This window comes from Cetorhinus maximus, unplaced genomic scaffold, assembly GCF_964194155.1.
Source record: "Cetorhinus maximus unplaced genomic scaffold, sCetMax3.hap1.1 HAP1_SCAFFOLD_162, whole genome shotgun sequence".
Lineage (NCBI taxonomy): Eukaryota > Metazoa > Chordata > Chondrichthyes > Lamniformes > Cetorhinidae > Cetorhinus > Cetorhinus maximus.
In genome coordinates, this window is record NW_027596150.1 from 206724 (window position 1) to 222852 (window position 16129).

At 45.7% G+C, this 16129-nt stretch overlaps 2 protein-coding genes across 3 annotated transcripts in view; both read right to left on the minus strand.

The window, feature by feature from the left end:
- The window catches only part of LOC144672949 (EF-hand calcium-binding domain-containing protein 12-like), a 49588-nt gene extending 45741 nt beyond the window's left edge, over positions 1 to 3847 (minus strand). The window contains exon 1 of the mRNA XM_078534952.1: positions 3698 to 3847. The gene's annotated coding sequence lies outside the window, so the exon portion shown is untranslated. The remainder of the gene's footprint in view (positions 1 to 3697) is intronic.
- Positions 1 to 15041, minus strand: part of LOC144672946 (uncharacterized) — a 98550-nt gene extending 83509 nt beyond the window's left edge. The window contains exons 1-3 of one of the 2 annotated variants that reach the window (XM_078534950.1): positions 14131 to 15041; positions 11752 to 11934; positions 5925 to 6138 (exon numbers count right to left, since the gene is read on the minus strand). In XM_078534950.1, coding sequence (XP_078391076.1) covers positions 5925 to 6138; positions 11752 to 11934; positions 14131 to 14589 — 856 coding nt within the window. In that variant the 5' untranslated portion in view covers positions 14590 to 15041. Of the gene's footprint in view, positions 1 to 3930; positions 6139 to 11751; positions 11935 to 14130 lie in introns of those variants that run through there. The other variant, XM_078534949.1, reaches the window with a different exon arrangement.
- Positions 15042 to 16129: the final 1088 nt, after the last annotated feature.

Sequence of the window (16129 nt, forward strand, 5' to 3'; positions counted from 1 at the left end):
TGCTGAACGTTCAGTGCTCAGAAAAGGACTCAGTTTCATACCCTTACACCCTCACCTCAATGAATTCCGGGCTCGGCACGATGCTGAACTCTTCTTCCACCACCTTCATCTCCGTGCTCACTTCTTTGGGCAGGAGTCCTCCCCCCGTTCAACGGGTCCTTTCACCCGCTTCCAATATTCTCCCTCAACTGGACCCCTCCCTCTGGATTCTTACCTGCTCTTGATCTTTTCATTGAGAACTGTCGGCGTGACATCAGTCGTCTCAATTTCTCTGCTCCTCTTACCCACTCTAACCTGTCTCTTTCTGAACTTGCTGCACTCCGTTCTCTCAGGTCCAACCCTGACTTTGTCATCAAACCTGCTGACAAGGACGGTGCTGTTGTTGTCTGGCATACTGACCTCTACCTCGCAGAGGCTGAGTGCCAACTCGTAGACACTTCCTCCTACCTCCCCCTGGACCATGACCCCACCGCTGAATATCAAACCATTGTTTCCAGGACTGTCACTGAACTCATCTCCTCTGGAGATCTTCCCTCCACAGCTTCCAGCCTCAGTCTCCCAACCTCGGAAGGCCCGCTTCTACCTCCTACCCAAAATCCACAAACAGGACTGTCCCAGCAGACCGATCATGTCAGCCTGTTCCTGCTCCACGGAATTCATTTCTTGCCATCTTGACTCCATTCTCTCTCCACTTGTCCAGTCTCTTCCCACCTACATCCGCGATTCCTCTGATGCCCTACATAATATCAACAATTTCCAGTTCCCTGGCCCCAACCTCCTCCTCTTCACCATGGACGACTAATCCTTCTACACCTCCACCCCCGACTGGGATGGTCTGAGGGCTCTCTGCTTCTTCCTTGAACAGAGGCCCGAACAATCCCCAACTACCACCACTCTCCTCTGTCTGGCTGAACTTGTTCTCTCACTGAACTCATCTCACTTCCTCCAAATAAAAGGTGTGGCCATGGGTACCCACATGGGCCCCAGTTATGCCTGTCTCTTTATGCTTGTTCCAGCCCTACTCAGGCCTCCTCCCACAGCTCTTTCTCCGGTACATCGACGAATGCTTCAGTGCCGCTTCATGCTCTCGTCTGGACCTGGGAAAATGTATTAATTTTGCTTCCAATTTTCACCTCTCCATCACTTTCACATGGTCCATCAATGTCACTTCCCTTCCTTGACCTCTCTGTCTCAATTTCTGGTGATAGGCTACCCACCAATATTCATTACAAGCCCACCAACTCCCACAGCTACCTCGACTACAGCTCCTCACACCCTGCTTCCTGTAAGGACTCCATCCCGTTCTCTCAGTTCCTTCGCCTCCGTCGCATCTGTTCCGATGATGCCACTTTCCAAAACAGTTCTTCTGACATGTCTTCCTTCACCGAGGTTTACCACCCACGGTGGTTAACAGGGCCCTCAACCGTGTGCGGCCCATCTCCCGCGCATCTGCCCTCACACCTTCCTCTTCCTCCCAGGGCCATGATAGGATCCCCTTGTCCTCACTTATCACCCCACCAGCCTCTGCATTCAAAGGATCATCCTCCGCCATTTCTGCCAACTCCAGCATGATGCCACCACCAAACACATCTTCCCTTCACCCACCCTGGCGACATTCCATTGGGACCGTTCCCTCCAGGACAACCTGGTCCACTCCTCCATCACCCCCTCCACCTCAACCCCCTCCCATGGCATCTTTCCATGCAACCGCAGAAGGTGCAACACCTGCCCCTTTACTTCCCCCCTCCTCACCGTCCAAGGGCCCCAAACGCTCCTTTCAAGTGAGGCAGCACTTCACTTGCACTTCCCTCAATTTAGTCTACTGCATTCACTGCACCCAATGCAGTCTCCTCTACATTGGGGAGACCAAATGCAGACCGGTGACCACTTTGCGGAACAACTTCAGTCTGTCCGCAAGCATGACCCAGACCTCCCTGTTGCTTGCCATTTCAACACACCACCCTGCTTTCATGCCCACATGTCCGTCCTTGGCCTGCTGCAATGTTCCAGTGAAGCTCAACGCAAACTGGAGGAGCAGCACCTCATCTTCCGATTAGGCACTTTACAGCCTTCCGGACTTAACATTGAGTTCAACAACTTCAGGTCATGAACTTTCTCCTCCATCCTCGCCCCTTTTTGATCCCCTTTTTCCTAATAATTATTATATATTTTTTATATATTTTTTTCTTTTCTATTATTATTTTAAAAATTTATTTCCATCCATTGTTTTATCTCAACCTTTTAGCCTATTTGGATGCCTTCCCCCCCACCCCACCCCCACCAGGGCCATCTGTCACTTGTTCATCCTACTTTCTACCCTTAATGTCACCATTAGCACATCCTTTAGCTAATATCACTACCATCAACACCCCTTTGACCTTTTGTTTATGACATCTTTGGCAATCTCTCCTTTGCCCCCACCTATCATTGGCCCTCTATTCAACTCCATCCCCCTTAAACAGCTTATATTTCGCCACATTTCTATTTCTTTAGTTCTGATGAAGAGCCATATGGACTCGAAACATTAACTCTGTCTTCTTCGCCACAGATGCTGTCAGACCTGCTGAGTTTTTCCAGCAATTTTTGTTTTTGTTTCAGATTTCCAGCATCCGCAGTATTTTGCTTTTATCACCAAGGTAATAATCTCTGGATTACTACCTCAGCCACAAGCAAGTTGGCATCGGGTAAATAAGATCAGACAGTTGAATGTGTGGCTCAAGGATTGGTATGGGAGAAATGGGTTTTGTTTCACAGGATACTGGCAGTACTGAGGAAAGAGGGAGTTGTACTGTTGGGATGGCCTTCACTTGAACTCCCCTGGGGCCAGTGTCCTGGAAGATCAAATAACTAGGGCTGTTGAGAGGGGTTAGGGATCATGTAGGTTTCATGTGAGGTGAGATTTAGAAAGTCAATGAGAAAGGACAAGTCACTAGTGCAGGGTACATGCTAACATACGAATTAGGAGCAGCAATAGGTCATTCGGCTACTCGAGCCTGCTTCGCCATTCAATAAGATCATGGTTGATCTGAGTGTGGCCTCAATTCCACTATCCTGCCTAACCCCCACACCCTTTGACTCCCTTGTCAATCAGGAACCTATCTAACTCAGCTTTAAAAATACTCAACAAACTCAACCTCCACCGCTCTCTGCAGAAGAGAGTTCCACAGACTCTCAACCCTCAGAAAACAAATTCTCCTCATCTCCGTCCTAAATGGGAGACTCTTATTTTTAAGCTGTGTCCCCTAGTTCTAGTCTTTCCCACATGGGGAAACATTCTTTCAGCATCCGCTCTGTTAAGTCCCCTCAGGATCTTATGCTTCAATAAGATTACCTCTCATTCCTCTAAACTCCCACGGAAACAGGTACAATCTGTCCAACCTTTGCTCATAGGATACCCTGCACCCCCACTCCCCACCATCCCAGGAATCAGCTGAGTGAACCTCCTCTAAACTGCCTCTGATGAAATAATGTCCTTTCTTAAATAAGGAGACCAAAACTGCACACAGTATTCCAGGTGCGGTCTCACCAATACCATATACAACTGTAGCAAAACATCCCTACTTTAATATTTCATTCCCCTTGCAATAAACGATGACATCCATTTGCCTTCTTAATCACTTACTGTATAGCCCTTACAAATGATGAACCACAAAATAAGACCTTAAAACTATAAGCAATAAAAGTAGTAAATACTTACCCGACCGTACTCACGGTACTCAAAGGATCACCTCGTTCCCTCCTCGCCGAACTCCCTCAGTCGCCTCTGCTCTTCCAGCTTCTCTTCACCTCCTACTCCTCTTGCGCTTCTCTTCAACTCCTGGCTCCTCTCGCGCTCCTTTTCAACTCCTGGCTCCTCTCGCGCTTCTCTTCAACTCCCAGCTCCTCTTCAACTCCCGACTCCTCTCGTGATCCTCTCCTACGACAGCACCTTCCAAACCCACAATCACCACCACCTAGAAGGACAAGGGTAGCAGGCACAAGGGAATGTCACCATCTGCAAATTCCCCTCCAAATCACACGCCATCCTGACTTGGAGATGTATCGTCAATCCTTCACTGTTGTCGGGTACTCACTGTTGTTGGGTACTTCTTGTGGGTGCATTTACACCACATAGTCTGCAGCTCAACACCACCTGTTCCCGTGGACAATTAGGGATGGGCAACAATTCTGGCCTAGCCAGCAACACCCAATTCCCAAGAAAAATTTTTTTTTTAAAAACTTGAAATAAAACACTGGTTTGGCTTCAGCAGGAGTAATGTGGTCATTTCTAGGCACCACACGTAAGGAAGGTGGTGAAGCTATGTATCAGAGAGGGTGCAGAAAAGATTTATGAGAATGGTTCTGAGTTTGGGGTGAGTGGATAAATTGGAGAATCTAGAATTGTTCTCCTTCAAATAAAGATTTGAGAGGAGATTTAATAAATGTTCAAAATCATTAGGGTTCTACACACAATAGAGAAAAACTGTTCCCATCTGTGGAAGGTTCCAGAACCAGAGGTTACCAATTTAAGGTAATTAGCAAATGAATCACTGGTGACATGAGGAAAAACTCTGTTACACAGTGAATGGCTCATATCTGTTGTACACTGCTTGAGTGGGTGATGCAGGCAGATACTTTGAAAACCATGATGGTGAAGAGCATAAGCAACTGAAGAGGAAACGCTTGCAATCTGGCCAGTGTCCACAAGGCGCAAGTCAAGAGTGTGATGAAATACTCTCCACTTGTCTGGATGAGTGCAGCTCGAACAACACTCAAGAAGCTCAACATCATCCAGGACAAAACAGCCCGCTTGCTTGGCACCCCATCCACCACCTTCAACATTCAATCCCTCCAACAGTGGCATCATATACAAGATGCAGTGCAAGAACCCACCAAGCCTCCTTCAACAACAACTTCCAAAGGGGAAGGGTGGTGGAGTGGGGCTAACTGAAATGCTCTTGCAGACAGCCAGCACAAATAAGATGGGCCAAATTGCCTCCTTCTGATTGTATGTAACTGTAGGCCATGGGAGCGAATCTCTTGTTATGAATCCAGGAGAGTGAGGGCAGAGGAATGAAGTAATTGTGGGGCCATGTGTAGTGAAGCCATTGGGATTAAAAATATGGCAGCGAGGCCATTGGGAGAGAGAACAGGGAAGTGCAATGTATTGCGTATATGGAATGCTGATATTTGTGTTAAGCATATGGAACGTACCCCACCCCTGCTTTAAAGCACTTAGCATCATCTTTCACCTCTGCATCCAATTCCTACTCTCACCAAATTCCCATTCTCATCAAATTCCCATAACCAATCTATTTAGCAAATACTCCAAGCTCACACCTCAGTCCATCAGCAAATATCCCTCTAACAAATGCATTGTAGAAATGTATAGTTACAACTGGTTAGACAACAGCCACAATAATTAGCATCTGGTCATGGAACTACTTACAGCCGTTTGGCTGCTAACTGCCACTGATTTGTAGTTTACACAAAACGCTTTGAAGTAAGGAAGCCAATGACATTTCAGTTTTATAACAACACCATATCTGTACTACTTACCAGAGATTTCTTTGAGTTGAAAAGGGATCTGGCCCAAGTGGATTGAAGTCAAGAATTGATAGGGAAAACAGCAATTGAACTGAAAAGGAGATGGTTCTGGTGCAGAATAAACACATTCACACGAAAGAAAAGTTATACTCCCTAGATAACTAAAGACTCTATGCTGTAGCATTCTATGGAATACTGGTACATGTGTCATGAATATTGAATATTTTTATGGATGTTGAAAAGCAATGAACCCAAGGCCAAGAAGCTAGTTCTCAACTCAGTTTCTTAGTTGGAAAGCATGTGACTAAATAGCAATCTGCAGGTCATGTTTAAAGTTGAGGTTGTGGTGTGTGGTAGCTTTGTGAAGCAGGCTGCAATAAATTAGATTTGAACGTCACCTTTCTCAAGCATCCTTTCAGTAAAAGCAATGCCATAGTATTGGCACATTTCCAGAATTTTCTTATAATCTGTCAGGCAACGTTGTCGATATGTGTTGGTTGCCTCCCCCATCTCTCCTCCCATTGTAGTTGGTAGAGAATGGCAGGCCATGGAACGCTCCTCTCCACTCAAAAGCAGACATTCCTCTATCAGGTCCATGTGATGCATTTTGCTCTACAGGATTAAGATCAGACCCAATGAGTGGCAAATACTGAATCTTATCTTTCAGAACAGCTGATGTTTCAGTGGGTAAATTGACTGTAACACAGCAAAATCATAAAGTCTCAGGGCAGATTGCTCTTGTTGACAGGTGCCCTGAGTGCCTCCAAGGCAATAGCCCTGTTCACTGTCATGACCGTTACTGAGTGACTCCTACAGAAAGTGCTAGTCCGTGAATGTTGATTATATGAGAAAAGGTTGGACTAGTTGAGATGCATGCTAACAAGGCCTTAAAAAAAAAGCAAATCAAGCACAAGGCCTTATTGCTTGGGATAGTGAGTGAAAAGCAGGGAAGTTATTCTAAACTGGTATACTGAAGATGTGCTTCCAAAGAGGGAGCAAATACATACAAGCCAGAAAAACAAAAATGACCAAACCGTTTTGGGTGTTCTCTCCTCAACAAGAGGCACAGGCTGCTGGGGGAGGGGAGTCGGGGAGATAATAAGTAAGGTAGGTGGAGTAAGTAAGGTAGGTGGAGTCTGCAATGAGGGCAGTGGGGTGTTCAGGAAGGATCGGAGCAGTTTGAAATTTTACTCGCTACACTTGTCCCAGGGGTGAGGCAATGTGAAGGCAGCTTTACTTTGCATCAAATTTGTGCTGTACCTACCATGGTAACAGAGAGGCTTGACAGAAGTAGTGTTGTCGATGCTTGGCTGTCAAAGGGAAATGATGAGGTAACTAAAGGTAAAGGTAGATAGAAAGGAACCAGTAGATGTCTGGATTTCCAAGAGGCATTCGATAAGGTGGCACAGAAGAGGTTAATAGGCAAAATAAAGGCTCATATAGGTGGGGGTAATATATTAGCATGGATAGAAAGCAAAGAGTGGGCATAAACAGAGCTTTTTCAAGTTCTCAGGTAGTGAATAGTTGAGTGCCGCAAGGATCAGTGCTGGGGCCTCAGTTATTTACAATCTTAATGAAGAAACAGAGTAACGTATTAAAGTTTGCTGATGATACCAGACTAGGCTGAAAGGTAAGCTGTGGGGAGGACACAGGGAGGCTGCAAAGAGATATCATCAGGTTAGGTGAGTGGGCAACAAGATGGCAGATGGAATATAATCTAGGGAAGTGTGAAGTTATTCATATTAGTTGTAAGAATAGAAAAGAAGAATATTTTTAAAAGGTGAGAAACTTGTGTGTGTTGATGTTCAAAGAGACTTGGGCGTGCTTGTGCAAGGAACGCAGAAAGTCAGCATGCAGATGCAGCAAGTGATTCGGAAAGCAAATGTCTTGTTGGCCTCAGGATAAGGGACCGATCATTTAGGGCTGAGATGAGGAGAAATTTCTTCACTCAAAGGGTTGTAAATCTTTAGGAATTCTCGACCCCAGAGGGTTGTGGATACTCCATTGTTGAATGCATTTAAGGCTGGGATAGACAGATTTTTGGTCTCTCAGGGAATTAAGGGATATGGGGGGTCGGCATGAAAATGGAGTTGAAGCCCAAGATCAGCCATGATCGTATGAATGGCAGAGCAGGCTTGATGGGCTATATGGTCTAGTCCTGCTCCTATTTCTTGTGTTCTTGTATTAGCCACAGCTAACTTAGCAGCCCCCATTTCTCATCTGCATTCTGCCCTCACCAACATCATCCATAAGCACAGTGCTAGTTTTCACATTCACACAACACCCAGCTCAACCTCACCACCAGCCTCTATTCATTCCTGCATTGTTGCTAAATTATCAGAATGATTATCTGATATCCAGTACTTGATGAACAAAAATTTCCTCCAATTAAATATTGGGAAGACTGAAAACATGGTCTTCCATCCCCACGCTAAACTCTTTTCCCTAGCTACAGATACTGAATGCAGCAAGATCTGGACAATATCCAGGCTTGGGCTGACAAGTGCCAAGTAACATTCATGCCACAAAGTGCCAGGCAATGACCATCTCTAACAGGAGAGAATCTAATCATCACCCCTTGACATTCCATGGCATTACCATCGTTGAATCCCCACTATCAATATCCTGGGGGTTACCATTGACCAGAAACTGAACTGGACTAGCCATATAAATACTGTGACTACAAGAGCAGGTCAGAGGCTAGGAATCCTGTGGCGACTAACTCGCCTCCTGACTCCCCAAAGGCTGTCTACCATCTACAAGGCACAAGTCAGGAGTGTGATGGAATACTCCCCATTTGCTTGGATGAGTGCAGCTCCCACAAAAGTTTGACACCATCAGGACAAAGCAGCTACCTTGATTGGGACCCCATCCACAAACATTCACTCCCTTCACCACCGATGCACAGTGGCAACAGTGTGTACCATCTATAAGGTGCATTGCAGGAATTCACCAAGCGTCACTAGACAGTGCCTTCCAAACCCACGACCACTACTATCTAGAAGGACAAGGGCAGCAGGCACATGAGAACATCACCACCTGGAAGTTCCCCACCAAGCCACTCACCATCCTGACTTGGAAATATATTGCCATTCCTTTACTGTTGCTGGGTCAAAATCCTGGAAATCCTTTCCTAACAGCACTGTGGGTGTACCTACACCACAGGGACTGCAGCGGTTCAAGAAGGCAGCTCACCACCACCTTCTCAAGGGGAATTAGGGATGGGCAATAAATACTGGCCCAGCCAGTGTCACCCACATCCCATGAATGAATAAATAAAAAAGCCCGCAACACTCCGAGATAGCTGTGCTCCTTTAATTCCGACCACTTTAACAGCCCTGATTTTTAAGTGCTCCACCATTGGTGGCTGTGCCTTCCGTTGCCTCGGTCCCAGGCTCTGGTATTCCATCCCTAAACCTCTCTGCCTCCCTACCTTGCTTTTCTGCTTTAAGACACTGCTTAAAGCTTAACTCCTCATTTAAGCTTTTAGTCATCTGTGGCACGGTCTCATATTTTGTTTTATAATGTTCTGGTGAAGTATCTTGGGATGTTGAGATTGTAAATTTGAGTTTTCATTAGTTGTGATATGATACTGCTTATACTGAACTATATTCCTGTTTGTGATACGCCCTGGGTAAAATAGTTGAGAAGTGACTCGATGGGAAACTGTGATATGAGCCTTCATTGGCCAATTGTTGGCCCTGAAGTTTTTGAAAGGAACCAAATAATCAAAAACTAAATTTTAGCAGAAATTTAGTAAAGCATGAAAATGGGCAAAAGAACGAGTAGATAAACACCTTGGGAGAATCCCAAAAGCCCAGATGTAGGCAGAGAAAACAATAGTGCCTTGAATCTGAGACAAGATAGTCAAATTCTAAGGTCATTGTATTTCTCTTGCTTTAGTCAAGTTTGGCATTGGAATGTTTTTAGGACCTGACAAATGTTAAGCGAGGGAAGCAAGAGATCCTGAGTCTTTGACCTGGCTAGGGAAGGTAGATAGGTACATGACAGCTCAAAAATAGCAAGGTGACATGAGATTAAACTAGTCTCCAGAGGCTTTCCTGTGCTCTGAAGGGATGGTTGATGTGACAGCACCAGGGGCCCGGCCAGGGAATAGTTCCATGGAGACCACGCTTCTACTCAGGTATAATGGTAATGTTGTTACACTTTGACACTCAAGCAGAGATATGAGCACTCTGAACAAAATATAATCACCTTCACTGTTAGGGAGAATTAAATGTATTCAAAGAAAATAGTGAGAATTTACTGAAAATACTTAAAATCTCCAGGCAGCTAGTGCTACTAAGCAACCTTGCACAGTCTTGGGAGTCAGACTGGAGACAAAGCATGACATCAAGAATAGATTAAGTGTGCTCTTCAACAGATAAGGAAGGGGCAGATAGTTTTAGCTTAGACATGGGAAGATGAACAATGGACAAAGAGGGGCTTTGATGAAACACAAACAATCTGGAGTTACAAAACCAAGGTTCATGTATTCTGATTGGGTAATTCAACCATGAATATGTACCTGAATATGATTGGATAGTATAATCATGTATACATATTTTGGAATGATTGGATAAACATAGTCACATGTATACGAACTCAATAGAGTAGAGATAGTAGAGCATCAGTTGATTAATCAGTGTGTTAGGCATTGATTTGATGTATTCAAGTGTACTCAACTGTATTGTGATAAGAAAATAGTACAAAAGTAGTGGAATGTAATTATCAGGGAGCTGTGTCCTCATTTTACAGAATGGCTGCAGCTCCCTTGCATATGCTCGAATAAAGCTGGTTTAAAGAAGCCTGAGTCTAGTGCGGTTGCTACAGAATCGGAGAGGGTTTGAGCTCCACTACAGACACCAATAAGGGTTATCATTTCAAATAATTTCAGAACTTGAATGTAAAATGTAAAATAATTAATTGACTAAAGCCCTGAATTCTACACACCCATTCTCTGTGCAGGAACAAATTTGTTCCGAAGTCTACCTCTTTCTTGAATGCTTGCCACTGTTCTGACACTGATTTACCTTCAAGTAGCTGTTTCTAGTCCACTTTTGCCAAATCACATCTCAGCTTACCAAACTTGGGCCTTTCCCATTTGAAAACTTTTACTCCTCATCTATCTTTGTCCCTTTTCATAACTCTAACTCATAAATCATAACACTAACTCTGACTGAATTATGATCACTACCACAATAATGTTCTTCCACCGACGCAGCTTCATTCCATAAAACTAAGCCCAGAGTGACCCTTCCTCTTGCTCAGTTTGTTATGCACTGGATAAAACGTTCTGGAATGCATTAAGAATTCTGCACCGCTACACCCTTTACAATGAATTTATCCCCAATTAATGTTCAGGTGGTTGAATCCCCTGCTGTTTCCATCCTTTTGCTTCTGCACTTCTTAGCAATTTGCGTACGTGGTTCCCTATCTCCTTCTGACATTCTGGGGTTCTACCATATACATTCAGCAATGTAATTGCACTTTTTTGTTTTTCTGTTCAACCCATATGGCCTCGTTTGATTAACCTTCTGGCGTATCATGTCTCCTCACAGCTGTAACCAATATTACATTCCCCTCCTTTTTAATCACTGCCTCTCTTGTCTGAAAACCCAGCAACCAGGAATGTTGCGCTGCCACTTCTACTCCTTTAGGCCATGTTTCAGTGTTAGTTCCAAGTGTATATCTGTACCCACAACTCATCTGCCTTATACACTAGTTTTCTTGCATTATTAAAGTATAATTGCTTAAAAACTTTTCTAGTCTTTTTTTCCACTTTGTCTGACATTCACTAATTTCCAGTCTTCAATTTCCAACTTTTCTTTCCTCCATCTTGAATCATTGTTCAAGTTCCCATCCCTTTGTCAAGCAGCTCTACACAATGGTGCTGTTACCTCAAAAAATATTACACGGAATCTGATTTCCATACTTTCAGATTTCCAGCATCTGCAGAATTTATTTTGCTTCTGTGACCTGTGCTATTCTTAAGAATAGTTCTATAAATACTCAGCCGATTGCATGAAAGACACTTAACACAGTCACCATTCTGACAGAGAACACCACAGGAGATTTAAGTTATATGTAAATGTTAGAAATGATATTACACTATATATGTCACTATATAAAACTCACAATTGGGATGACATATTGGAAATTCAGGGGCATGACCCTGTGACATTTCGTACCATTGACCTCAAATCCTTGAGTGTCTGTGCTCACCTTTTCAAACAACATGAGGTCATCTTTTGAAAGTTTCCCTTTCTTTCCTTTATCACTGCTTTGGAAGGAGTCTACAGATCTCAGCTGTTTTTTATCTAAATCTTCATGGAGTAATTTCTTTGACTCCAGAGAAGGCAAATTAATCAACTTGTTTGATGCCTGTTGTTGCTGCGATGTGTATCTCTGCAAAACATGTCAAAATTACTGCATTAACTCAAGCATTAAATTTCTTTGTTGTCATTACCTATGTCAGGAGTAGGAACTCAATGTTTCCTGGTCTGTAAAATCAGCCATACTGCTCAACTGTATTGCATTGCGTTCCATGCATATAGTGAATTAAACTTGGTTTGGCACCATTTTACACCTCAGGCTGATTATTTCTTAACACTTGTGATCAGCAGTGTTTCTTGCTACATACTTCTATCAGTACTGCTTTTTGAAATGTTGTTCAGTGATTAAATATAACTCTTATGAGTAAGTGCTTTGTCACAGATCATCTCCATCTCCAACCTGCACTGTCTTCTCATGCAGTGTAAATTGTTGTTCCCCTATTGCAGTTAGTAATTTCTTGAGCTATCCTGATGAGTGCAAGATGAAAAATTTTGATAGCATGTCTCTTTTTTCAGCAACACAGTTATGTGTTATCAATAAACACAATGTTCAATCATACAAGACTCAGAGCCTCTTCATGAAACATACTGAACATACAACATGGTGGCAGCGAAGGGTAAAATTCAGATCCTCAGAGAAGCTGGAGCAGAAATTCAAATGCTGGAAAATTAAAGAAACAGAATTCTGACCTCAATAGAAACACTTGAAGTGAAGACACAGAGGGAGATCGTCTTAAAGAAGCTCCATTGCAGAATTGGAAGCAGAAAGGCTGAAGAAAATCTCCATTGTGCAGATGAGAGCTCTACAACATCTCGTGGAAGTCCACTGTGAATGCCCACAGAGTGCATATTAAAAGGAGCTAGCACAGGGTGAGCAAAAATTCAGTGCTATGCCAGGAGCAGTTCAAAAAGACTCAGTGCCGTAAAAAGGTCAGAGCAGCTCATTTCTGAAAGTACGAGGGCCATCCCATGTGGCAGCCGAGCTCATTGTGCAAAAAAAAATCCAGAAGATTTAAAAAAATCCAGAAGCCAAAGCCAGGAATTGATTATAAAACATCCAGAAATCCTCTGATGTTGCAGGTAAGGCCCAGGATAGTTGATTGAGTAAATCACTGCACAAAACTAAAGACAAAGAGGTCAGGGCTTCCATCGCCACAGAAGCCCGCCAAAATGCGGCAAGCATAGACCCTTTGACCCTTCAAGAGTAAGAATAATCAACTAGCAGAAAGCGGACTTCAATGGGGCAAAAATGGAGCTGGGCCGGATAGACTGGAACCAAGGGGATAATTTTCCCCGTCAGAGTGTTGGGCGAGGGTGGGCGCGGACCCGATCGGTGCCCCCGGTTGGGTCCGCGCCGCCATTTTACATGGGCGGGCCAACCAGAAGCGCTGAGCGCTCCCTGTGCAGGCAGGGTGGGATCCCTGGGTCGGGGCCTGTGCTCTTTTGAGCATGCGCGCAAAAGAGCACAGAAATCTCCCGAGTTCCCAAAATTTTAATAAAGAAACAGAAAAAAATTTAATACATGTCCCTTCATGTGACAGTGTCCCATGAGCTAGGACATGTCAATGAATTTTTATAAAAATTTTCATTCAATTTATAAACACTTCATGAAACCTCATCCTACTTGTGGATGAGGTTCCATGAAAACTGCGAAGGCCGCCTGGGCTCTTCGCCTGCCCGCCAACCTTAAGGTTTGATGGGCAGCTCAGCTAATTGCTTTATTGGCTATTTAAATTGCCTTAATAGGCCTTTGATAGTTTGGTGCAAAATCTAAATGACACGCGCCTGACGTCACCGTGCGTCATTTTACGCCTCGGTGAGCGGGACCCACCTCCACTCACCGAACTGAAGATTCAGGCCCAAAGATTGGTGGGAAAAACAGTAGCTGAACAATGGGCTGCCTTCAAAGAGGAGATGGTTTGGGCACAGACAAGGTATGATCCCTCAAAAGGGAAGGGTAGAACAAATAAATCCAGAGCTCCCTGGATGACAGAGGAGATAGAAATTAAGTTAAAGAAGAAAAAGTGTGCTTACAACAGGTATCGAGTAGCAAATGCAATTGAGAACCAAGGTGAATACAGAAGATTAAGAAGGGATCTGAAAAAGCAAATACGAGAAACAAAGAGGGGTTATGAAAAAAGACTGGCAACTAACGTAAACCACACAAACTCAGAAACTCTTTGAGAGACCTATTGAGCATACAACATTAAATGGGGGGGGGGGGAGGGCAGGAGAGGGACACAGTTGGGCTCAGGATGTGGATGCTGACCTCAGGCTCGGCCTGCTGGGTGGGGGTTTTGTCCTGGGCTCGGAGTCTCCGCTCACGACTCTCTAGAGTCTCCAGGACGCGGAGCTCCAGGTCGTTGGCTGAAATTTTGCTGTTGATCCACCTCTTGACATCGGCCATCATTTCCAGTTCTGCTCTCTGCCGCTTCCGCACCGATAACCACTCAGTGTAATCGGTCACCCCCCAGCCAGCCTCACCCTGTTCCGTACCATCCGGCTCCTCCGCCACCCCGGCCGGCTGCAGCCGGGGCCAGGCCCGGGGTTGGGGCTGGTCTGGAGCTGGCACTGCGGTTATGACCCTGAGCCGACATTTTGGGGAGCCAAAGGTCTTGGAGGCCATTCGTAGAAAGTGGGCTTGGACCATTTGCCGTCGGCGGCGGCGCCAGAGACACAGATCCTCCCCACTCCCCGGCTCCCCCCTCCCCGGCTCCCTCTCCCCCATAAACAGCTCCTTCCTCTCCCCTTTACCCTCCTCTCACCTTTACCCTCCTCTCCTCCCTCTCACCTCTACCCTCCTCTCCTCCCTCTCACCTCTACCCTCCTCTCCTCCCTCTCACCTCTCCTCAACTCCTTCTCTCCCCCCCTGTCCCGCTTACCTGGATCCCTCTTTCTCTTCTCCCCCTCTCCCCCGGTTCTATCTTCCCGTTCCCCCTCTCGGAATCCTTCCCCCTCGCCCCCTGTCTCATCCCCGCTGCCAGTTACTGCTCCAGCTCTGAAGGATCAGTTTGGTTACCAGGGCGACTGAAGAGGGATTTGTTTTCCGGAACAGTTCGCAATGGGACAGCTTTTCGTTTAATGATTGGTTTACTGTTCAGTGCGCTTATTGGCCAATCCATCAGAACGCTCCGATTGGCTAATCAGGAACAGGCCGGCTTAAAGGTGATTGGCTATGGATCAGAGGCGGGCACCTCTGAGCAACGCCCCCTCAGACCCCGCCCCCTCACAGACCCCGCCCCCTCTAAGCTACGCTCAGAGCCCCACCCCCTCTGAGACTTGTTCCCCTCAGAGCCCCGCCACCTTACAGCCACGCCCTCAGTGCCAACCCCCACTGAGACCCTCCTCCTCAGTGCCTCGCCCTATCATAGCCCCGACCCCTCATTGAGGCCGTTTCCCTTTCAGAGCCACGTCCCTTTCGGCATGCCGCCTCCTGAGACACGGCCGCTTCACTGGACCGCGCCCCCTAAGAGCCTCATCCCTTTCTGCCCCGCCTCCTTTGAGCCACGCCCCCTCCCTGAGGTCCGACCCCGCTCAGCCTCTCAGGGTTCGCAATCTCGTCATGACCTGACATGGCCTCTGATCCAATGCAGCTCAGTGATTGTCCTGAGGGGAATCTCCTCTCCGAGCACTGAGATAGGCTGACTGCCTTTGAAATGACCCTCTTACCTTCATTATGGGCTGCAGAGCGACATGGTAGGGCTACAATTTGGAGTACAAAAACAAAAACAGAATTACCTGGAAAAACTCAGCAAGTCTGGCAGCATTGGTGGAGAAGAGAAGAGTTGACGTTTCGAGTCCAATGACCCTTCAACAGAACAGTTCTGTTTTTGTTTTTGTTTTGGATTTCCAGCATCCGCAGTAGTAGTTATTTGTTGTTATCTCTACAATTTGGAGTGCTTGTCCAGGAGAATGCCAGCTCTAGTGGTGAGGCCTAGTTGAAGCAAAACCACTCTATCTTCCTCCTCATGAACTGAAGCTCTTGAGGCCTGTCTTCAGTGTTTCCAAGGGTTTTAACATCAATTTTTAATTTGAGCTCCCCCCCACCCCATGAGATCTCCAGTGTTTCTCACGCCCCCACAGACCCCATGTCATTCACCCCACCCCGTCATCCCCAACTCCCATCCACCCATCACTTAGCCTCCTAACAGCACCACCAGCTCTGGTCCGATATCAGCAGAACAAAGGAGTTGGGGAATGTCAGGGCAGGAGGGCATTGAGCCAGGGTGTGGGGTGTTCAGATCCCCAAGAAGGAGACCCTGTTGGAT